Raw genomic sequence first — 23969 nt, 5'->3', positions numbered from 1 at the left:
TTAAAAAGACACCAAGATATAATACAACTAGAAAAACTGGAAGAATACGAAACATCTCGTTAGAAAACAATTGATCTGGAGAAGAGAACAAGGAGAGACTATAAAAATTGTTGGACTACCTAAAAGTTTATCAAAAAAAGAATCAACTACGACAGACTTGGTTCTTCTCAGCACTTCCGTGATCCAAGGCAATCCCAATAAACTTTGGATGGAAAATGCCATCGCATTCAGAGAGAGAACTATGGAGATTGAATATAAATCAACATATGCTATGTTCACTTTTTTTTCCTTTTTCGTCTGGTTTTTTTTTTTTTTAAATATCTCATAGTTTTCCCTTTTTGTTCTGCTTTTTCTCTCCCAACATGATTTACAAGAAATATGTAAAAAAAAAAAAACGAAAGTACATGTTTAACCACCAAAAAAAAAAATTGTTTTTACATTTAACTGGAGAAAAGAAAAAAAAAAAAAAAAAAAAGGATGTGAAAAAGTAAAGACCCACCAGAAGGAATAATAGGTTTCTAGATTACTGAGATTACTAAATCTAGATTACTAGATTTAAGTTCTGTGTCTGTTTCTGTATAAGTAAAATCTATTTTACATTTGGAAAAAAAAGAATCTGGATACAATAATACAAAAAGTTATTAACTGCCCTGAAGTTCTAGAAGGAAACAAAGAGGTAAAATACAAAAAGAAACAATCCACCAATCATCACCCAAGATAGATCCCAGCAAGAAAACTTACAGGAATGTCATAGCCAAGTTTAAAAATAAAATACTGCAAGTATCAAGAAGAAAAAAATTTTAAATACTGTGGGAAAACAATCAGAATTTCACAAGACATACAAGTTTCTACACTAAAAAACCATTATATTTAGAAGAGTAAAGAAGCTGGGGTTGCATTCCAGAATAGAATATCCAGTAAATTAGTATAATCCTGAGTGAAAAAGAAAAAGCATTTCAAAATACAAGGAAATCATTCAAGGTTAATTATAAACCATTGATTAATATCTTTTACTTGTGCTATGAAAACATTATTATTATATGATGAGATGATTCTAAAATACAAAACTGGGGAGGAAAAGGTTTTAAAAGGAAAAAATAGGTCATCAAAATGTGGCGTGAAAGGAAAAACTAATCCAAAAGAATCGGGTGGAGATGGAGGGGTGGTAATATTGGACCCTTACTCTCACTCACTCATTTACTCTCTCTTACTCCTTTTGAAAAGAGTTGATAAAAGGCTAAGAGAAAATAAGGTAACAGGGATAGGGTAAAAAGAGAGACGAGGAAGGCAAATAATGAGTAAAAACAAAATGGAGGGAAATTCACAAATAGCAATTCTAACTAAATGTGAATGGGATGAACTCACACATAAAACAGAAATTGAAAGCAGAATCGAGCAAAAACAAATTTCCAACATTATGCTGTTTACAAGGAATACTTTTTTAAAATGAGAAATAGGGAACCAGGATGGCGGAGAGAAGGCAGGGACTTCCCTGAGCTCTCCCCCAAACCATTTAAATAAAGCCCAAAAATAAATCCTAGAGGGGCAGGACCCACAAAAGGAGACAGTAAACAATTTTTCAGCTCAAGACAACTTGGAAGTCTGGCAGGAAAAGTTTGTCACACCAGGTTGAGTGGTTGCACATGCCCAGATTGGGCCCAGGAAACCGGGAGCAGACCTTGGGACTGAATGAATCAGCAGCTGCAACAAGCTACTTCTGGAGCGCTCAGCCCACAGATGAGAGCAGGACTGTGTCGCCATATTCAAATCTGGGGCACGGTCGTGGGTGGCAGTCCCAGACTGAGGAGGATCCCACCAGACCTTGTGGCCATAATGGAGCCTCTGCTCCTTACCTTCTTTACAGTTCCAGGGCAGAAAAGATATCTGATCACTCACAAGCCAGGAGAGGAGTAAACACCTTTCCTTAGATCATACTATCTTGGAAGAACTGAAAACTCACAAATCAAAAGACATATTTCTGAAAAGAGCCGTCCCAAACCCCTGGCGCATGAGAAAGTGCACTTGGAAAAGTAAGTAGAAAACCTCCTTGAAGAAAATAATTCTTTAAAAATCAGAATTGAGCAAGTGGAAGCTAATGACTAGGAGACATTAAGAAACAATAAAACAAAGCCAAAAGAATGAAAAACTAGAAGACGATGTGAAATAACTTTTTAGAAAAATAACTGACTTAGAACACAGATCTGGGAGAAATCATTTTACAATTATTGGACTTCCTGAAAGCCATGATCAAAAAGAGTCGAGACATCATCTTTCAAGAAATTAACAAGGACAATTGCCTTCGTATCTTAGATCCAAATGATAAAACAGAAATTGAAAGAATTCACCAATCACTTTCTGCCATCTTAACCGGAAGTCTCTAAGTAAATCACCGATCACTTTCTGAAAGAGATCCCCAAATGAAAACTCCCAGGAATACTGGGAACCCCAGAACTCCTACATCAAGGAGAAAAATACTGCAAGTAGGTAAGCAGAAAGAAACAATTCAAGTACCATGGGGCCAGGCAGGATAATATAAGACTAGTATCTTCTACATTAAAGGAAAGGAGAGTTTGGAATTTAATATTCCAAAGGAGCTAAGATTACAGCCATAAATCGCCTACTCAGAAAAAAATGATTTTTAAGGAGAAAAAAGTGGTTATTCAACGAAATCGATGATTTTCAAGCATTGCTGATGAAAAGACCAGAGCTGAATAGAAAATGGGACTTCCAAACATAAGAATCTAGACAAGCATAAAAAGTAAACAGGAAAGGGACTTAAGGAAGATGATATTTGTAACTCCTAAGAACTTTCTCATTATTAGGGCAGTTAGAAAGAGGACATAGGTGTGAGTCAAGTATGACGGGATGATATCTTTAAAAACAATTAAAGGGTGAGAAAGGAATGCACTGTGAGAAAAGAAAAGAGAAATGAATGAGGTAAATTATATCTCCTAAAGCAGGCGAGAAAGCTATTACGATGCAGGGGAAGATGGGGTGCGGGGAGGGAATGGTTGAACTTACTTTTGAGGCAAAAGGAATTGCCTCAAAGAGGGAATAACATACATATTCAATTGTATATACCTTATAAGAAATTAGGAGAAGAAGATGGAGGGAAGAGAAGAATTTTCACAGAAAAGAGAGTCGAGTGGGGGAGACAACAGTCAAAAATAAAAGTTTTGAGGAAGGACAGGGTAAAAGAAGAGCAACAGAATAAATGGTGGGAAGGAATAGGATAGAAGGAAATATAAATTAACAATCATAACTGTAAAAACATGTTTGAAGCACGTGTCTCTGATAAATCAATCAAATTTAGAAAAATATGAACCATTCCCCAATTGACAAAATGATCAAAAAACATGAGCACTCAGTTTTCAGATGAAGTAATCAAAATTATCTACTGCCATATGAAAAAATGCTCTAAATCAGTACTGATAGGAGAAATGAAATTTTTAAAAAATGACTGAGGTACTACTCTCGAACCTATTAGATAGACTAATAGGACACAAAAAGAAAATGATACATGCTGAAGGGAATGTGGAAAAATTAAGATATTAATGAATTATTGGTAGAATTGTGAACTCATTCCACCTTTATTTAAAGCAATCTGGAATGATCCTTAAATATTCATAGCAGTTCTTTTCTAAAGGCAAATAACTGGAAATTGAGGGGATGCCCATCAATTGGGAATGGCTATGTAATTTATGGATATGATTGTGATATAAGAAATGATGAGCCAGATGCCCACAGGAAAACCTAGAGAGACTTATATGAACTGATGCAAAGTGAAATGAGTAGAACCAGGAGAACACTGTGTGGAGTAATAGCAATGTTGTAAGATGATCAAACTATAAATGACAGCTAAGTTTGAAGAACTCATCATGAAAAAAGCGATCTATCTCTGATACAGATTAAAACATATTTTTACTTTCTCTATTTTCTTGAGTTTTTATTTCAGTCTACGTTTTCTTTTACAACATGACTAATTATGAAAATGTTTCACATGATTACACAAATATAACTATATCAAATTGCTTGCCTTATCAATGAGGGGGTGGAAGGAGAGGGAGAGAATTTGGAACTCACATTGAAAACTGTTTTTACAATTAATTCAGAGAAAATAAAATAAATGTTTTTTAAAGTTATGTAGGTAACTCAAAGTCCTGTTTTTGCTTTGCATTTTCCAGATTTGAATAAAATAAAATTAAAATGAGAGAGATACCCTGTGAAAATGAAGGGTTGCAGCACAATTTGCTATGCTTCAATTGATGCAAAAAAGACAGGAGTAGCAATTATGCTCTCAAAGACTTAATTAAAAGAGAAACAGGATAACTACATTTTGATAAAAGTAACATAGACAATGAAGCAATATCAATACTGACCCTGTATACTAAACATTGTAGCATCTAAATTTTAAAAATTTAAATGAATTACAGGTGGAGATAGGTAGGCGTGTTATAATAGTAGGGTACTTTAATCTTCCCCTCTCAGAATTAGAAAAACCCAAAATAAATAATTAAATAATCAAATAAATAAATAGATAAAAATTTGTTTGAATTCATTTAAATAAATAAAAAAGAACTTAAGGAAAAATAGAATTTTAGATAAACTAGATTATGACAGATATCTGTAAAGACCTGAATGGAAACAGAAATGAATACAATTTTTTCTCACTAGCTCATGTTACCTTTATAAAGATGGGCCATATATAGTAATAAAAATTTCATAATTAAAAGCAGAAATACTAAAAGTATCCTTTTCAGATTATAATGCAATAAAAATTTTATTTAATAAGGGAACAAGGAAACATAAATTAAAAACTAACTAGAGAGTAAACAACCTAATCTTAAAGAACGAGTGAGTTAAAGAAAAATCACAGAAACAATAATTTCATTAATGAGAATGACCGTGATGAGACAAAATATCAAAACCTATGGATACAACAAAAGCAACGATTAGAGAAAAATTTTCATTGCTAATGCTTACATCAATAAAATAGAGAAAGAGCAGACTAATAAATTGAGTATGCAACTAAAAAAACTAGAAAAAGAACAAATTTTAAATCCCCATTTAAACACTAAATTGAAATCCTAAAAACTAAAGATGAGATTAATAAAACTTATGATAAAAAAATTGAATTAACAAATTATTAAATTAATTTTATGAAAAAAACAAAATAAATATTTGGCTAATCTGATTTTTAAAAAAGAGAGGAAAAAATCAAATCACTAGTATTAAAAATGAAAAGGCTTAATATACCACCAACGAAGATGAAATTAAACAATTATAAGGAATTGTTTTGTCCAGTTACATACTAATAAATTTAACAATGTAAGTGAAATGGAAGAATATTTACAAAAATATAAATTGTCTATATTAGCAGACAAGGAAATAGAAAATCTAAATAGATAATAAATATATCTATTTTAGAAAAAGGAATTGAACAGGCCATAAATGAGCTTCCTAAGAGAAAAGCACTATGACCTAATGGATTTACAAGTGAATTCCAGCAAACATTCAAAGATCAACCAACTCCAATATTATATAAATTATGAAACAATTATGAAATTAATACCTAAACCAGGAAGAATAAAAAGAGAAAAATAAATATATATGTATATATATGACAGTATATTTCTAGCCTCAGTACGGAAAAAAGACTAGAGGGAGGGAACGCAAAAAGTTTTTTTTAAAAAATGAATGCTACAAATAACGGTTTGGACATATATACTTATTCTGTATTTAATTTATACTTTAATATATTTAACATGTATTGGTCATTCTGCCATCTAGGGGAGGGAATGGGGGGAAGGAGGGGAAAAATTGGAACAAAAGGTCACAAAAGGAACAATTGGCAATTGTCAATGCTATAAAATTACCCATGCATAGAACTTGTAAATAAAAAGCTATTAAAAATTTAAAAAAAAATGAATGCTACAAGACTATGCAAAGGTCAATGTTGAAAAAGTATCTGTGCATATGTTTTGAAAATAAAAAGCTTAAAAAATGAATGTAAAAAGAAATTATAGTTAAATAGGAAAACACTTTTCAAAAACAGATTTGAATTCTGGTCATGCCATGTTTAAAAATAAGTTTGCAAAAACAGCAGAATAAGAGCAATTTGCCCACTGAATCTTCAGAGAACTGGATAAAGATCAGCGACAATGCACGGGCATTTTTCCCTCTAGCAATACATATTATGTTGAGGCCTTAACAGGAATGTTTTTCTTCTAAACCAAGAGAAGTCAAGCAAGGACAGGCATAGGACAGAAACATAAAAGGTCACACCAAAAACTGCAAGGGAAAGTACCTTTCCACCCACAATCAGGGAAGGAGGGATCTGATCCTAATGACAACTGGAAGTGGGAGAAGGAGAGGAAGAAAGTGACCATACCTGTGCTTTAGGAAAATGGCCCTGGCAGCTGAGGGGAAGCCCAGAGACAATCAGAAGGCCCAAGTGAGAGGAGACTGAAGCCTGAACTTGGGGGGGGGGAGGGGTGTCTTTCTAAGCAGAAAAATGGATGTGGGAAATGTTAAACTGAGGCAATATAAACAAAAAGAGAAAAAACACACACCTGAACTCGGACAGCACTCAACCTTGGTCCAGGAGGAGAAACAATAAAGGGGAGAGAGAGGTAGAAGTCTACGGGATCTGATGCTGATACACTATTGTGCCCTTTTGATAAGTACAGGGAGAGGGAGATCCTGGGATGTTCCCACTTGATAAAAAAGCACCGACAAAACTTTCTAAGACCAAGTGTGCAGAGTAAACCCTGTGCCACCAGATCTTACCAAGCTCTTTTTCAGCCTCCACATATCCCCACGCCCAATGTACTGGTCCTTAAAAGTGAGTTCCACTAGGTCAAGAGTCACCTCCTGAAAGAGAAAGAGAGATGTTTTGGTCTCATTCCCATCCCGGTGCTTGGCCCCCATCCTAGGCCCCCAATATCAGTTCGAGAGCTTCTCCCTCCCCTCATCCATATGCCCCATGGATGGCCCCTGCCCACCAGGACCTTCCGATGGGCTTTGGGATGCCACGGAAGGAGTGGGACAAACAGGATTACTAAAACCCCCAAGGCCAAGGAAATTCTGGGAAGTAAATGGGCCCAGAATGCTCCTGGAGTCACTCTCCACGCTTGCACCAAAGCTGCCTCAGCTGAAGGCCAACTTTAGAGGCCCAATGGGATGGAAAAGGAAAGGAGGAGCCCAAAGATGCCCGTGGGAGTAGATGGAGCCAAAGAATGGGAGACACCACAAAACTGGGCAGACACAGGGAGAGCCAGGGGAAAGGGGAGCTGGGCAGAGGCTGGCAGTGACAGCCAAGAGCAGAGGATGCTCTCCTGTAGGAGTGTGTGTTGGCAGGGCTCAGACTGGATGGAGGCTGGCACAGAGGGTACCCGCACTGGTAGCTAGTGCAGGGGACAAGGGGAAAAGAAGAGGGACTTCCCCCCCCCCCCCATGTGGGGAAAGAGGCCGAGAGACTGCTGTCACATGGCACAGAGAGGGGAGGCCGAACCACACAATGGGAGTTCTCTCCAAAGAGAATCATCTTGACGATCAAGAGAACAAAGAAAAATGGCCCATAGGACATAGGAGAAAACAGAGGAGAGGAACGGGGAGGGACACAAACAGAGAGAGTTCTTTTCATTACTACGTGGATAATTCCATCAAAACTTTTTTAAATAGGAGCAACCAGGTGGAAAAAAGATCAGGAAGTTTTAGGGGACCACAAGCTCAGTCTGAAGCAACCTTGTGACTGGTGATTGTTCTGTTGTTTAAGTCACGTTCGATTCTCTATAAGCCCTTTGGGATTTTCTTGGCACCGGTACTGAAGCGGTTAGCCATTTCCTTCTCTTGCTCATTTGACAGATGAGGAAACTGAGGCAAGCAGGGCTGAGGGACAGACAAAAAAGCTACAGCACTGGGCAAGATTCTCAGGAGCAGAAACGGAGGGGTTCAATGACTCCTGCCTCTGGTTGGCCTGTGCTCAGACACTGTTCAAACCTAGCACAGAGACCATGGTGGAAGAACTGGAGACAGGAGGAGTGCACAAGATAAGTCGCTGCCTTCAAGAGTCTGGAGGGCCAACTGGGAGAGAGAATCGGCGCCCTGCCGGGACGGTTTGGCCCCGGGAGCAGAGCCCAGCCGTGGGAGGAATCTGCAGGGCAAGTGTGGGCTTGAAACAAAACAACCTCCTCATAAAGCTGTCCCGAGATCAAACGGATGCCCCCTCACTGAGTGTCCCCACGGCAGGCTGACCGGCTGAGGGGGACCGTGCAGGAAAGGTCCCCCGGCCCAGGGCTTCTTCTCCAGGTCCCGGGATTCAGTTCCCAATGCAACCCAGAGGTCAGGACCAAGGCTGTCCCAGCCTGACACTGGAACACAGGCTCTATTTCTGCATTTAAATTTAATGGGGAACAGCATTAGAATGTTCAGAAAAGAGCAATGTGTGCATGAAGCACTTCCAGAGTAACACGTGGGCGGCCTAGAGATGCTGAACAATCAAGAAGGGAGGCTCCGGGCCCGGGTCAGCCAGGGAGGGACTCGCTCTGCCCAAGGACAGGCCGCAGCCCCTCGCAGGGCCTGGCTGCTTCCTCTGTAATCCGGAGCGTAAGGTACTTGCAGCGGCTGCCCCACCAAGTGCCTGCCTCTGGACAAGGCAGTGCTCCCGCCCACAGCCAGCCCACACTCACACCCTCACACCCTCACACATGCTCAGCCTCGGAAGGGAAACAATCACCTTCAAGGCTGTGATCTTAATACTGGGGGAGGGGAAGATAAGAGGGACCCTAAAATTGCCACAAAGAGCTCAGATCCTAACCCAGACATACCTTGGGGTCGACGACATTCACAAAGACGTCCTGATAGGGCCTCAGCCGGAACACCTGAGTGACCGTCTGGTCCACGCTGATCGTTTCTGGAAGAAGGAAGCCATCAGAGACCACAATCGTCAGGATTAATCTGCTTAGCTGCCAAGCGCTTAAACTACCCTCCCAACTAGATTTATAAATATCAAAAAACTTTGAAAAGATCCAAGTTTTCATAAATAAGGAACAACTAAAAAAGATAGGAGGGGGATTTTTGTGTATTGTTTTAAACAATCTTCCCCCCAAAAAAAATTTTTTTTTAAATCTTCCCAAAATGGAAATCAGGACCTGAGAGTAGATGCCCTCCCATCTCTCAGCCTCGGGGGTTCTCTGGTCTTCAAGACTTTTTAAGACGGTTTAAATTCCCCCTTCTGCAGGAGGCTTCCCTGCCAGCCCACTATTAGTGCCTTCCTCTCTAAGATTTAGGAGGAAGCATTTTTAAATTACACCTTGTATGTATGCAGTTGTTTACGGGTTATCTCCCTCCTTAGAATGAGACCTTTGGGATCAATGGAAAAGTGTGAAGGAAGGCGGCCAAGAAGTTTCTAACCAAATCAGAAAGTGGAGGCCGGGAAAACAACGTGGTCCCAGCTAAGAAAGAGGAGGATCAGTGGGAACAGAATAGATACACAATGAGCGATAGTAAATGACCACAATAATCTACTTTGAGAAACCCCAAAACCTAAGCTGTTGACAAGAACTCACCATCTGGCGAAAAATGCTTGGAAAACTAGAGTAGTTTGGCAGAAATTAAGTATAGACCAAAATCTTACACCATATACCAAGTTAAGGTCAAAATGGATACATAATTTATTTGTTTATTTTTTATTGCTGAGGCAACTGGGGTTAAGTGACTTGCCCAGGGTCATACAGACAGGAAGTGTTAAGTGTCTCTCCCCGCTCCATACTCTCCTTTACCCACTACCCAGGACCAATCTATCCACCAGACTTCTAATGTTTAAATTCGGAAAAGACTCTCCCACCCCCACCCACCCCACCCCTGTCCTTCTAATCAAAGGGGATAGCCTCGGCTGGAGGACCTCCGAGGAGGCCGAACCCCCCAGCTCTTGGGGCTCTTCCCTGCACTGTGGGATAACTCTCATTGGGAGGAAGCCTGCTATAACGGCGGAATCCACCACTCCGACCGGGAACATCCCGGTTCCAGTCTCTGTGACAGAACAAATCTTTTACCTGACAATAATGGTGTCGCCATGGAGTTCTGCCTCCTCCAAGCTAAAATGCCCTCGAAAGTCAATCACCAATATTTATTTATAGTTCACTCAGTGCTGGTTTCTTTGCTAGGTGTGGAGAAGGGCCTGTCTACAAGGAGCTTCCGTCTCCCCGGGAGAGGTCACATGTACGTAAACAAACAGGTCCTCACTTCCAAGATGTACCTGGAGTGGACGCAGCAAAGGGGACCCGGGAAAAAGAGAGTCCTGTTCTTCCCCCGCTGCTCATGCTACGTGATCCCAGGCCTTTCGGCATCCTCTCACTGTCCTCCAGATGCTCTCCTGCTGGTCAGTGCAGCTCCCAGAGCTGAGCCCAGTTCTCCAGATGGAGTATGAAGAGAGCAGGGCCCAGCAGGTCCGCCCCCCCTGACTCCTGGAGATGGAGCCTTTTCATGCAGCCCGAGAGCAAATCAGCCGCCATGACCGACGCATCACGCTGCTATCGTTCCCTAAAAACCCAGTCTGTGCTGATTCCAAAAGCCAGGGATTCCAAAAGCCAAAACAAAGGAAAGAGGCCCCAAGCAAGGGGGATGGCCAGGACAAAGACACAGAGGGCTGGTCAGTGACTGTTCCTGGTGTCGGGAAGACCAGTGCTCTGGGGAGCACTGCTATCCTGGAGGTTCCTGCAAGAAGCTGGTCAGAGGCAGTTCCTGGCGTTGGGACGACCAGTGCTCTGGGGAGCACTGCTATCCTGGAGGTTCCTGCAAGAAGCTGGTCAGTGACTAGGGCTGATAGTGGACAGAATACTAGCCCCTTTTCCACAGGGATTGTTCCTCCCAATGATATGTGTGGTCCAGCTGGAAGCAGGTCCAGTGGTCTGAGGCCCTTCAATTTGAGGAGTCCTGAATGGTCTATCAGCAGAGCACGGGGGAGGTGCCCGGCCCCCATCTGTCTGTCTCTTTCAGGGCTTTGCGGTTCCGGTGGAGCTGGCTCACCATGCTTGGTAGTGTGCCACCATGGGAGGCAATGGCTGACTGGTCCTTTATTTCCGAGGGCCTCTTCCCTAAAGGCTGGAGCGTCCCATGTGAGGAACGAGCAGGTTAATGGGGCTCAATTACAGATCTGGGGTAAGGGAGTGAGAGATGACATAGCAACGAGCCAAGTTATAAAGAACTTTAAATGGCAAGTGGAGGAGTTTGCATCGGGGCCTCAAGACAAAAGGGAGCCACTGGAATTTCCCGAGTGGGAGTGACCGGCTCAGATCTGTACCGGGGCAATGGCGGGGACAACAGGGGGACAGAAGCAGCAAAGACTATTACAACAGTACAAGGGAGAAGTCAAGAAGGCCAGAAGGCAGGCGGCTGCCGTGGGAGTACGGAGAAGCGGAGCCAACAGGAGAGATATCGTGGGGAAAGGTGACAAGATCTGACATTGTGTGAGAGTGAGGGGCTGAGAATGATACACTCAGATCTGGGGGGGCCAAGCTAGAAGGGCCGTCAGAGGCCACTGAGTCCCATTCCCTTGTCTGAAAAAGTGAGCAAGCTAAGCAAAAGAAGGGAAGGGACCTGGCTGAGTCCCTCAGCTCATTAGTGCCTGAGGTTAGACTTGAACCCATCTTTTCCGTACTCTAAGTTCACAAGTATCCCTTTTATTGATCCACCAGAAGCTGGCAGGATCTGTCACAATCTGGCTGAGAATGTCCTCACTACTCACAGAATCCCTGGTTTCTTTCAATTCTTAAGTGCTTATGGAGACTGAATGTGGATCAAAGCATAGTATGTCCACCTTATGTTGTTTTGGTTGTTATTTGTTTGCTTTTTTTTCCTCTTGTGTTTTTTTTTCCTTTTGATGTTTTTTTCTTGCGATGAATACGGAAATATTTTTAGGAGAATTGTGCATGATTGGCCTTTATTGGGTTGCTTGCTGTCCAGGGGTGGAAGGAGAAAATTTTGGAACCCAAGGTTTTGCAAAGGTGAATGATGAAAATAAAAAGCTTTAACAATAATAAAAAGAAAACTATTTTTGAACATATTTGGAAAAATAAAATACAATTAAAAAATAAAATTAAAAAATACTTAACAGCTGATTCTTTTGGTGCATCCCCTACCCTGAACCTCCAATATCTCCTCCCCACACAACTTGTGCATTTGTTGTCATTCAGTCTTCTCTGGTTCGTAATGACCTCACTTGGAATTTTCATGGCAAAGATGCTGAAATAGCATCCTCCATTTTACAGATGAGGAAACTGAGGAAAATAAAGTAAAGCGACTTGCTCAGGAACACACATGGCTAGTGTCTAAAGCCGGATCTGACTCAGGAAAAGAAGTCTTCCTGACTCCAAGCCCAGCACTCTACCCACTGCACCATGTAGCAGCCCACTTTACATATACTGTATGTATAGCTAATGTCTTCTCCATTAGAACGTAAGCTCTCTGAGGACAGGGCACATTTCACTTTCGTATCTCTGACCCATAATACAGTGGCTGAGCCAATGTAAACATGTAATAAATGCTTGTTGATTCATTAACTGACTAGAAGAGGGGGCGTTTTGTGGGGGACAAAATGATTTGTTTTGAGGCGCTCCTGAGATGCTCACGGGCCATCCAGTCAAGTAGCTCATGCCTAGAACTTAGGGAAAAGATGAAGGCCGGACCTGTGTTCTTCACCAAGATGGCACAAGCAAGCAAGAGTACCAAGGCTGAAAGTGGGCCCAGATATACCCAAAACTGGAGAATGGTTAAGTGAAAAGCCAGACAAGCAAAATGAGGAGTGAGTGGTCAGAAAGCTAGGAGAAACCAAGAGAAGGCGGGCCCACTGGACCCTGGGACAAGAGACTATCTAGAAGGACTGGGTAGTCAATAAAGACTACAAAGACTAACACTATCGTGCTCAGAAATGAAGAGACAGCCTCAGAGAAACCCAGGAAGATGCATATGAACTGAGGCAGAGTCAAGGGAGCGCTAGAGCCCTGGACCCTCACTCAAATGGCCTCAGACACTTCCTAACCACGTTCCCGGCTTGCCTCCATTTCCTCACCTATAAAATGAGGACTATCACACCCTTCCCACTCCCAAGATCACTGCGAAAACTAAATGAATTAAAATTTGTAGAGATGTGCACATTTTAAAGCTCTATATAAAGGCTAGCCATTATTATTATTTTTTTAATTAAAGTTCTTTTATTCTCAAAACATATGCATGGATAATTTTCAACATTCACCCTCGCAAAACCTTGTGTTCCAACTTTTTCCCTCCCTTCCCCCACCTCTTCCCCAAGATGGCAAGTAATCCAATATTATGTTAAACATGTTGTATATATTTCCACAATTCTCTTGCTGCCCAAAATCAGATCAAAAAAGAAAAAAATGAGAAAGAAAACAAAAAGCAAGAAAACAAGGACAAAAAGAGTGGAAATGCTATGTTGTGATCCACAGTTCCCATAGGCCTCTCTCTGGGTGCAAATTAGCCATCATCCTTAAGAATAATTCACACTACATCAATATTACCAAAATGACCGATTTCACAAAGAATTATTCCAAAGAATAAGACAAAGGTAAATTACAACCGCTCGAGATTTTTACAGCAAACCACAAGCATCGACAAAGATGCCAGAAAATGGGAACGATCGATGGCGAAGGGGCTGTGGGAAGACAGACTTGCCCAAACTGTTGGGGAAGCAGTGAACTGGTTCGGAATTACGCAAGAAAAATGACGAAACTGCCCATTCTCTTGGACTTGGCAAGCCCGTGCCCGAGCAGATTCTGCAAGAAGGTCAATGGCAGAGACGAAGGTTCACCACGCAGAAAAAAAATCGGGAGCGGCACTCTCGGGGTGGTTGTTGTTCCTTGTTCTCAGAAAGGACCAAAATGCCGTCACTGTGTTGGAGTCAAAGTCCAGTGTGGTCGAGGAGACCAATGAAAGCTCAGGTTTACCACAGATCAGCTATAAACAGTCCAAATAAACATTTGCTCATCTCCCGTTTCCTTTGAGCTCCTACCTTCCTGCTTCCCTCATAGAGCACACGCCTTCTCTGAGACGGGCGCTCCACGTCAGGAGGTCCTAGGCCGGCGTCTCCCATGTCACAGAAGTGACTCCAAAGCTCTGCCGGGAGACACTGAAAATGTCTTCGGACTGCTTATTCTGACCCTGGCGTGAGGGCCTGCGCTGTGTGAGTTCTCCGTATGCATCCTTCCTTTCTAGCTGAGCCTCGAGTCCCCCTCCGTGTCATTAAAGACGGGACCTGAGAACCATCTTCTCCATGAACCCTCTTTCTCCCAACGCTCGCATGTAGAGGAAGTGAGCGTACCCTCATATTTCCTTGGATCCACAGGAACTCTGAGCTCAACCAGTCTGGACTCTGACTGAATCAGGCCTCCCCCAAGAAGCCCCCCAACAGCACCAGCCTCCACGGGCACGCGGGCTGCCCGAGCCTTCTCTGGGCTTGTGTTTGTATCTCCAGCACAGATCCTGGCCTAGAATAACGGACGTTCTGATTGTTTATCCGAGGCAGCCCATTCAGACTCTGAATCACTCCCAAACTTGCCCAGTCCCCGATACTTCGGCTTCAGTCTATGTACTTTTACAGAAGCTTCAGGACCCCCAGAAGGAGCAGGGGCCGGGCGCTACCGTGCTTCGTTTCGCTCAGCTCCCAGCTAATTTGGACACGACCAGAAATGCAGGACCCGGCCGACCCTCTGGGCCCACAGACATCCCACCAAACCAACCAAATACACAGGGCTCCAAGGATAGGGAGCGGCTAGCTTACCTTTCTGCAGGTCTTCTTTAAGTGACTTCACCTGCAAAAGCAGAGGGCTGGAAAGGAAAGGGACAGAAGAACTCAGACATTTCACACCAGAGCCTCTGGCCCTCCCGGCCTGAAGACCCCACACACGGGAGCTGGGGAGGCACCGGCCCCCGGGCAGAGGTCACTGTTGCGAATGGGCAGCTCGCCCCTGGGCTGCATGTCTCTGGGCCAGTCACTCCCTTCCTGGGGGGGAACCTTCTACGACTGGAGCCCCAGGCTCCCCCAAATCACAAGCCCCTGATCCCTGATTCTTCTTTCTCATGAGTTACAGAGGCAGTTTCAAAGACGAGCCGTGATTGGGGGAAAGCACCCCAAGATTGCAGCTGGTCTGTGACTGAGGGCTCACCCAGAGAGCTGAGATTCAATGTCAGGGTCACCCAGAGACAAGATTTGAAAGCAGGGCTGCGACTGCAAGGCTGCTCGGCAAGCCTTGGCGCTCTTTTCATGATTAAGCATCTTCTCGAGAGCCTGCTGCACCCGTCACTCCCCACTAGTGCTCCCGCCCTGGCTCCGGATCACTGGGCTCCGGACAAGGCCAAGCCCTCCCCCCCACTCCTCCCGGCTCACTGACTGGCTCTGGCCATCCTCACGGCCCCTCCTCTCCTACAGTTCCCCCCACACTCCAAGGAACAGGAATCGAATTATTCCTGGCAAGGAGGTGGCACCGCGATCCTGGGGCTCCAGCCACATGCTGGTGACTTCCCTCATCGGAGCCTCTCCCCTAGATGTTCCCTCTTTCCCTGGGGAAAAGTAAGCTCCTCAAGGGCAGGGACTGTCTTGTTTTTGTATCTGTGTCCCAGTTCCTAAAGACACTACATAAATTACTCAATTGTCCATTCCTTCCTTCCCTCCTTCCTTTCTTCCTTCCTTCCATCCTTCTATTCTTCCTTCCCTCCCTCTCTCCCTCCTTCCTTCTCTTTCTCTCCTTCCTTCTTCCCTCTCTCTTTCCTTTCTTTCTTCCCTCCCTCTCCCCATCCTTCCTTTTTTCCTTCCTCCCTCCCTTTCTTCCTTTTTTCCTCTCTTCCTCCTCTCTTGCTCCCTCTCTTCCTTCCTTCCTCCTTCTCTTCACTCCTTCCTTTCTCCCTCCCTTCTTTCCTTCCTTCCTCCCTCCTTCCCCCTCAAGGACTTAGATTAGAAGGAGTGCATTACTGCTCCCATTTCACAGGTGAGGAAATGGAGGCTCACATCATTTGGACAGTGTCTGAAGCCAGCTCCCCCCCTGCCCCTGGGTCTCCCGATCCCCAGAGTCCGAGCACCAGACCCAACTCTCCACCGTCCAGTGCTCTGCCACAGCAGGCCCGAGGGCTTCCTGGAGTCTCCCGGCCATCTTCAGACATTAACGATCCCATTTCACAAGACCTCTCGGCAGCCATGGCACCCCTCCCAAAGCCGGCACCTCCTCGGACCTCGCGTGGGCACACGGGGCCTCCCTGCCGCCCGAGCCCAGGGGAGAAAGCGCCCTCACCTGTACTCGTCGTTGGGGTGTGCGATCTCCACGATGTCCCCCAGCTTGATCTGGGGGAACACTTTGGGATTCACCACAAGCTCATCATCTGCAAAGACAGGCGAGCAGCGCGTGAAACCCCAAGTGCCCTCACAGGAAGTCTCCAAGGACAGCCCTCCCTCAGCCCTGGGCAGGGGCCTCCTTTTACAGGCAAGGAAACTGAGGCTCAAAGACGCCAGGAGTAAATGGGAACACTGGGCCGCAAGCTCTGACCTCCTGACCCCAACCGCTTCCTCCAGGGACCCCAAACGCCCCCTGAGCAGTCAATCCCTTATGGGATTTTGGGGCTTTGTCCGAGGGCCCACAAATCCTTAAGGGCAGAGCCGGGGACCCCGGGGGCCTGAGGAGCCCACCACAGAGCAGGGGGTTCGGCCCGCCCACAGTCATGCAGCAAATTTGTGGGGCTTATGGTCTCCCCATGGGGATCCCCCAACAGACTGAGCAAACTGATCCCAGATGAGGGATTCTCATTAGTGCAGGATCACATCACCCTGATGGGGCCAAAACTGCCTGAGGCAGAGCAGCCCCACGGAGAGCCAGGGCCATGGCTCGGGTTTGTTTCCTCTAGACCTCAGTCTGCTCAGCTGTAAAATGGGGAGAATAACCTTGCCCAACCTCCTTCCCAGGGGCAGTGGTCACGGGATGGAACAAATGTGTACAGGCAGCATGGCCTAGAAATGGGAGTCACACCCGCCGCCAGAAGGGAGGGGACAGATAAAGCCCAGCATGGGGTCCATCAGATGCCGCCTTTCTGGCTTGGCAGCCCAATGCCCGGTACCGTGCCCGGCACCCTTCCCCACTGCTCCCTGGCGCTCTGCACCGTGCCCGGCCCTGCTTCCTGGCTGAGGGACAGGTAAGGCCTTGATCGGCCTACTCTCCTATCTCTACCCGCTCTTGGTGTGACTGGGGAAGGGGACAAAAGTTTCTTCGCGTCCCTGAGGGGGTGACTGGGCTCCAAGTCCCAAGACCCCGACGGCGCTAACTTTCTCAGGAAACTTTCTTTCTCCTTGTGGAAGATTTGGTCTAAACCTCACGTGACCGTGCTGACCACGTGGCGCCTCCCAAAATGTTTCTCCCACAGCGTGATTGTAGGATTTACCCTCAGGTGCTCATTTCTCCCCAGGTGAGGGGAACAAAAACATGGGAGTGGGAGGTGAAGCCGGAGCAGCCGGGGGCGCCACAGCAGAGTGAGAATGGGGGCGACACCCAGTCAGTGCTTAAGGCTGGGGAGCCACGGGGCAAAGAATCCCCTCTTGCACCTAATCCCAAAAATCTAGACGAATGAATGAATGAATGAATGAATGACTTGGGGAGGGGAAGACCTTCAGGGTCTCTGGCCAAAGCAGAAATGACCGTTATTTAAGTTCAGTCTGAGTCAATCAGGACCCAAACAGTGACCAAATGGGACTCGGTCTGGGACCTCCGGGTGATCGAGGAGAATCAAATCGGTTTGGGTTTAAGGTCTGGTCCTTAAGAAAGCAATCTAGCCAGTCACCCCCGAGACACCGGGAGGGTTCAGAGGTGCAAAAGAGGGAAAAATGCTCTTGGGGCATCTGTAGATGAGAGGAAACTGCAGGTGGGGGAGAAGGCGGAGCCAGGAAGGCAGAGGCCCTAGCACCAGGGCATCCGAGGGAGACCCGGAGCCCCCTTCCCCCGCGCCAGGTGCGCTCTCCCAGGAACCCGCTGAGACGTGAAGCCTGGAGGCCCGGGCCTGGATTAGCCGCTCAGCCCCAGGCCAATGACTTAACCTCTCAGGGCCCGGCTCAGAAACCCTCCCAGCACCTCCCACACAGGGCTGATCAAAGGCCCAGGGAGAGTAGGGATGCAAAGCTCCCCCACCAAGAAGTTCTAGTCAGGCTAGAATCAGGCTGGGCATCTGGAAACCCCAGTCCTCCCAATCAGGAAAACCCCAGTCCTCCTGCGGGGCCCCTGGGGGCGTTGGCCAATTCACAGAGACCTCAGAAGTCAGCTGGGGTAGATTTCAGTAGGTCCCCTCCAAAGCCCCCGGCAATGTTCTGGGGTCCCGGGATGCCAGGCCCAGAGGCCACCCCCCCCCCGCATCGGGCCCTCCCCTGCGCCCCTCCCCCTGTGCCAAGCAATGCTCACCGCTGCCCCCGAACCCCTTCTTGTGGATGACCAGTTTGTAGAGCTTGTTTGTCCTCATCTTGGCCGGCGCTCTCTCAACTGCTCCGAGCCGGGCGCAGAGAAATCATCGTGGCTCCCTGCCATCGAAAAACAAAGAAAGATCTGCAGGCTCAGGCGGCCTTCGCTCACCCACAAAGCTGCTGGGCCAGAGGAAACGGGATCGGGGGAGGGGGGCATTCGACTCAACCGACCCAAAGGGAGCGGAGAGGCTTAGGCTGGCAAACTCATCCCTGGCAACTGGCTGCTGATTTACCCGGAGGTGCGGGCGAGGGAGGGGGGCCCAGGATGGCAAGAGCCGACACCCTGGGCAGGAAGGGTCTGACGTGGGAAAAACCTCACACCGACAGGTCAGCAGCAGCCCAGAACCGGGAATGATGGGCAGCCCATCGCCCGGGGAGCGGCTAATCGAATGGTGGCCCCTGAATGAATATCACTGCGCTACCAGAAACGGCGGTGTCACAAATACAGAGAAGCACCCGAAGAGCCGCCACAACCGACGCGGACAACTCAGCGGAGCCGGGAAAACGACACGTACAGCGACAACAGCGTACGTGGGAAGACGACGGCACGAGAAAATGAGAGAGAGGAGAGGACGCCCCCAGCCCTCCTCTTTGCGGGGTGAGAGATCCGAGGGCATCGTGGAGTTGCTGACTTTTTTGATTTACTGATCAGTTCAGATTTTTCATCTTTTTCTTCAGTCTTTTAAGAAATCATTATTTGTCATACAGGACGTCTCTCGGGGCAAGAAGGGGGAAACTATAATGACATAAAAAATTAATTCTTTTTTTTTTTTTTTTAGCATTTATTAAGGATTTATTATGTGCAGGAACCAAGACAGGAGTCAGGGCTATAAAGACAAACAAAAATTAAACCGATTCTAACTTCAAGAAGCTCCCGTGCTGAAATCAGTAAACTTGCTTTAAAATGATTCGTTCAGAGGGAACAGATTTAACATCTATTTATTGTCATAGAGAAAGAAAGTATCCTAAATAAAAATGGATTTTAGAAAACCATCCAAGCTTTTGAGTTGGAGTTAGAGGGCCGGGAGCCCCAGTACTGACCCATGGGAGGCGTGATCCGGAGCAAGTCATTTCACTACCTGGAAACTTAGTCATCATCACCCTGCACACACACACACACACACACACACACACACACACACACTCACACATACACACACACACACACACTCACACATACACACACACACACTCACACACTTGTGAAAATAAGATAATAATAACTTTGCAAGTTCAGCTGCCGAGGCGTGAGAAGAGATTTTAGGTTCAGTATCTGGCAAACTACAAGCTACGACAACAAAATCCCCACTTGGAATTCTCCGGGGCCCCTGGCTGGGCTCAGGGCTGAAAGGCCCGGATTCAGGTCCTGATTCTAACACACGACGGCAAGTCAGCCAGCTGTGGCCAGACGGCACCTGCAGATGGAAACCCCGAGGCAGCTGCCGACTCCCTGAGGTGGGGGATTCCCTACTCGGACCAAGTTACGGCCGGACCAAAAAACGTGAGGAAGTCTAGTTCCCGAGGCCCATCTGCCGTTGCTCCGTAACGCAGTCAGAATGACCAGGGACACTCAGGGACTTCAGTGCCCACAGGTGTCACTGGTGGGGGGGGGGGGGGGGGTTTGAACCAAAGGCTTCTGATTTCCCTTTAACCAAGCTGGACGTTCATCCGGATTTCCTGGATGTCTCTATTATCACCATCCCCTATCCCCTGTTCCAGCAATTAGAGGAAGGAACACAGCCTAATGGGAAAAAACTGGGGAAAAGCACGGGAAGAGAAAGCCAGACTAGGAGGAAATGTTCCCACTGTTCCCCTTCTCATCGATCCGGGAGGGACAGAGAAGGGACAGAGTTCGTAGATTACAGGCCCTGAGTTCAAAGCCGGCCTCGGACACCGACGGGCTGTGTGGCCCTAGGGAAGCCACTTCCCCCGCCTGCCTCAGTTTCTTCCTCTGTAAAATGAACTGGAGAAGGCAACTGCTCCAGCCAAGAAACTCGCCCCAAACACTGCCTGAAAACAACTCAACCAAAACCTAGGGTGAGCCCTTTATTTTACACAAATGACAGAGCAATGGAATTCCTGCCTCTCCTCTATAAAGATCAAATCTGAAGGTACTCCGGAAGAGGTCCTGCAGGAGCCTAGAGCCTGGGGGGTCCTGGAGGGGGAACAGGGGCCAAGGGCCAATCCCCTCACCTTAGAGGGGAGCAAGGGCCAAGGGTCAACCCCCTCACCTTAAAGGGGAGCAGGGGCCAAGGGTCAATCCCCTCACCTAAGAGGGGAGCAGAGGCCAAGAGTCAACCCCCTCACCTTAAAGGGGAGCAGAGGCCAAGGGTCAACCCCCTCACCTTAAAGGGGAGCAGGGGCCAAAGGTCAATCCCCTCACCTAAGAGGGGAGCAGGGGCCAAGGGCCAATCCCCTCACTTTAGAGGGGAGCAGGGACCAAGGGTCAATCCCTTCACCTTGGAGGGGGAGCAGGGACCAAGGGCCAAACCCCTCACCTTGGAGGGGGAGCAGGGGCCAAGGGCCCACAAAGCCCACCCAAGCCTAGGACCTTCTCCCAGCTCCAGGAGGGCTCCTGCTCTCCCCCCCCTCGCTCACCACGGTGTAACACAGAATCGGCCCAGGCCATCCTACACAACAGATGCAAAGCGCCTCGAATGTGGCTGAATGTATAAAAGGTCAGGGCTTGGAGATCATCCAGCCGGGGAAGGCAGGACCTCAAAACAGGGGCTCCTTCTACTCCAGCGCCCGCCAGCAAGGGAGGAGGGACCCCACGGCCTTCTGGGATAGCCTCCCGGTTCACAAGGCCTCCTCACTGCAGGCCCCCCGCAGCCTTGGCGAGCCTGATCCCCGCCTGGCTTCCTCTGAGGCCGGGCCCTAAGTGACCCCGCTTCCCTCCGGGATGGCCATGGCCCAGGCTTGTGTGCAGGTGCCTCTCTTCCCCTCCCCCCTCTTTGACAGAAAGCTCCTTGAGGGCAGGCACTGGCGGGTGCCTCGCTTCTAGTACCCAGCATTCAGCACAGTCCCCGCATACAGTAGGTGCTTAATTCGAGTTCACAGGCACCTTCCCCTCAAGGCAATCTCCAATTTATCCTGTGTCTCCTCTGACCATAAATGGTTGCAGACCTTCCCCCGAGACCGGGAGCCCCCTGAGGGCAGGCCCACCTTTGGCCTTTGGGGGCGCAGGGCCTTGCACACAGTAGGTGCTCACCCACTCGGCTTGGCTCCCTCGGGAGCTGGAGGAGGCCGTGAAGGGGGAGGAAAAGGGGGGAAAGGAGGGGGCGGGGCAGAGGGAGGAAACCGGGCACAGACCACTACCCCACCACCCATGTGACCCTGCGGCTCCCCAGCACCGACCTCACTTCCAGGTTCTCTATCACCCCGCCTCCTCCACGCTAGAGCCCCGTGTCCTCTCCCTCCTCTTGCAAGTCAACAAGCACTGATTCAGCGCCTGCTGTGCGCACTGCTCTCGCCCCCTCGGATTTCCCAGGTGCTGGGTTCAAGTCCCACCTCCGCCGGTCAGGAGGTCACGTGGTGTTTCCGGGCCTCAGTCAGCGCCTGTAACCTCGGAGCGCTCCGGGGTCCGCCGAGCCCGCACCGCCCGCGCTGCAACGAGGGGACACTGGCCGCGGGAGAAGGGGAGAAGCGGGGCTGGGCCTCAGTTTCCCCAGGAGCTCGGAGCCGGGGGAGGTCCGGAGGGGTTCGCAGCCTGCACTCACCCGCTCGTCCGCCAGTCCGCTCCCGGCCTGGACGCGCCCGCCCGGACCCAGGACCCAGGCTCCCAGAGCCGGCACCGGGGGCAGGGGCCGCGCTCGCGCTCGCACCCGCGCTCGTGCCCGTGCCTAGGCCCCGCCCCCTCAGCGCGGCCCCGCCCCCGCCCGAGCCGCCGGCACTTCCTCATCCGGGGCTCGCCGCCGGGAGGACAGAGGGCGGGGCAAGGCGCCGGGACGCGGCCCCGCCTCTGTTTCCCGCCAAGCCGACCATTGGCGGGGGCCGCGCGTGCGCGTTGGGGGAGCCCCGCCCCCGGCCTGTTCCACTCCTCCTGACTTCTGGAATCTCCTCTGGTTCCTTCACCCTCCTCCCCGTTCTCTGCGAGCTTTGTTATTGTGGCGGTGGTGGTGGGCTTGAGTCATTGCAGTCGGGTCCAACCCTCCGTGATCCCGTTAGGGTTTTCTTGGCAAAAAGATACTGGGGCGGTTGGTCATTTCCTTCTCGGGGCTCATTTTCCAGCTGAGGAAACTGAGGCAGACAGGGTGAAAACTTGCCCAGCTGGTAAGTGTGTGAGGCCGGATTTGAATTCAAGGCTTCCTAACTCCAGGCCACGGCTTTCTATGCTTTACAGTGCTATGGCTGCCTTCGCCTCAGTTTCCTCAGCTGGAAAATGGGAATAACCAGGCTGGTATGGCTCTGGGGTCCTCCTCAGGTCCTCCTGACTCCAGGCCACCTGTAGGGGCCCCTCCTGAACGTTGGGAATACAGACAGATTCCTGGCCAGGTTCATCTGCCTCCAATCATGGAAGTCTAGTCGTTGTAGGAGCAATTTTTTAAAAGGAATGGGGAGGGGCGCTGCCCCCTCCTGCACGGGTCCAACAAAGCAGATGCCAATGGCTGCAAAGAAGAAAAGGAGCTGAAACACTCACAAGTTCACGGGAGATTGGAGAAAAGGGCCTGAAATGATGAGCTCAAGGGTCTCTGCAGATTCTCCAAGTCTGGGCAAGCGGCAAGATGAAGACGAGGTCCGGCAGCCAAGAGGCCATTTGGTCTTCAGAAGGAGCCAAGAGAATCGGCTAGATAAAGACAGAGATGGGAAATAACTCCAGGGGCCAGCGCTGGGGAGGTGCCCTTGTGAGGAAATACAGGGATCATAAGGGGAAATCTCGGCAGAGCGTCTGGGCAGAGATGGAGGCCTGCGGGGTGGGAGAAACAAGTGATTTTTGTCATCAGACTAGACTTACAGACCACCAGGCAGAAAGAAAGAAGAAAGGAGATGTTTGAGAGACAGTTGGAAAACATGGGAATGAGGCATGACAAAGGACTGATGGAGAACTTCAATTTTATCCAGATGTCTCCTGGTGCTCTCTCTGTCTCTTTGTGTCTGTCTCTGTTTCTCAATATCTCTCTGCCTCTCTGTCTCCATATCTCTGTCTCTCCAAATATGTCTCTCTCGATATCTCTTTATCTCTGCCAAAAGCAAATGTTTTTTTTTTTTTTTATTAAAGCTTTTTATTTTCAAAACATATGTATGGATAATTTTTCAACACTGACCCTTGCAAAACCTTGTGTTCCAAATTTCACCTTTCCCCCCACCCCCTTCCCTAGATGGCATGTAATCCAATGTATGTTATACCTGTTAAAATACATGTTAAATACAATATATGTAAACATATTTATACAATTCTCTTGCTGCACAAGAAAAATCAGCTCAAAAAGGAAAGAAAATGAGTAAGAAAACAAAATGCAAAAGA

At 47.7% G+C, this 23969-nt stretch overlaps 1 protein-coding gene across 4 annotated transcripts in view; it reads right to left on the bottom strand.

Moving 5' to 3' along the window:
- The window catches only part of DEPDC5 (DEP domain containing 5, GATOR1 subcomplex subunit), a 73355-nt gene extending 51010 nt beyond the window's left edge, over window positions 1-22345 (bottom strand). For 3 of the 4 annotated variants that reach the window (XM_051973172.1, XM_051973174.1, XM_051973173.1), the window contains exons 1-6: window positions 22225-22341; window positions 18447-18562; window positions 16302-16389; window positions 14798-14844; window positions 8829-8914; window positions 6790-6873 (exon numbers count right to left, since the gene is read on the bottom strand). In XM_051973172.1, coding sequence (XP_051829132.1) covers window positions 6790-6873; window positions 8829-8914; window positions 14798-14844; window positions 16302-16389; window positions 18447-18504 — 363 coding nt within the window. In that variant the 5' untranslated portion in view covers window positions 18505-18562; window positions 22225-22341. Of the gene's footprint in view, window positions 1-6789; window positions 6874-8828; window positions 8915-14797; window positions 14845-16301; window positions 16390-18446; window positions 18563-22224 lie in introns of all 4 variants that reach the window. The other variant, XM_051973175.1, reaches the window with a different exon arrangement.
- Between the last annotated feature and the right edge of the window lie 1624 nt (window positions 22346-23969).

This window comes from Antechinus flavipes, chromosome 1, assembly GCF_016432865.1.
Source record: "Antechinus flavipes isolate AdamAnt ecotype Samford, QLD, Australia chromosome 1, AdamAnt_v2, whole genome shotgun sequence".
Lineage (NCBI taxonomy): Eukaryota > Metazoa > Chordata > Mammalia > Dasyuromorphia > Dasyuridae > Antechinus > Antechinus flavipes.
The sequence above is the reverse complement of the archived record's forward strand: the minus strand, read 5'-3'. Positions and strand labels throughout refer to the sequence as shown.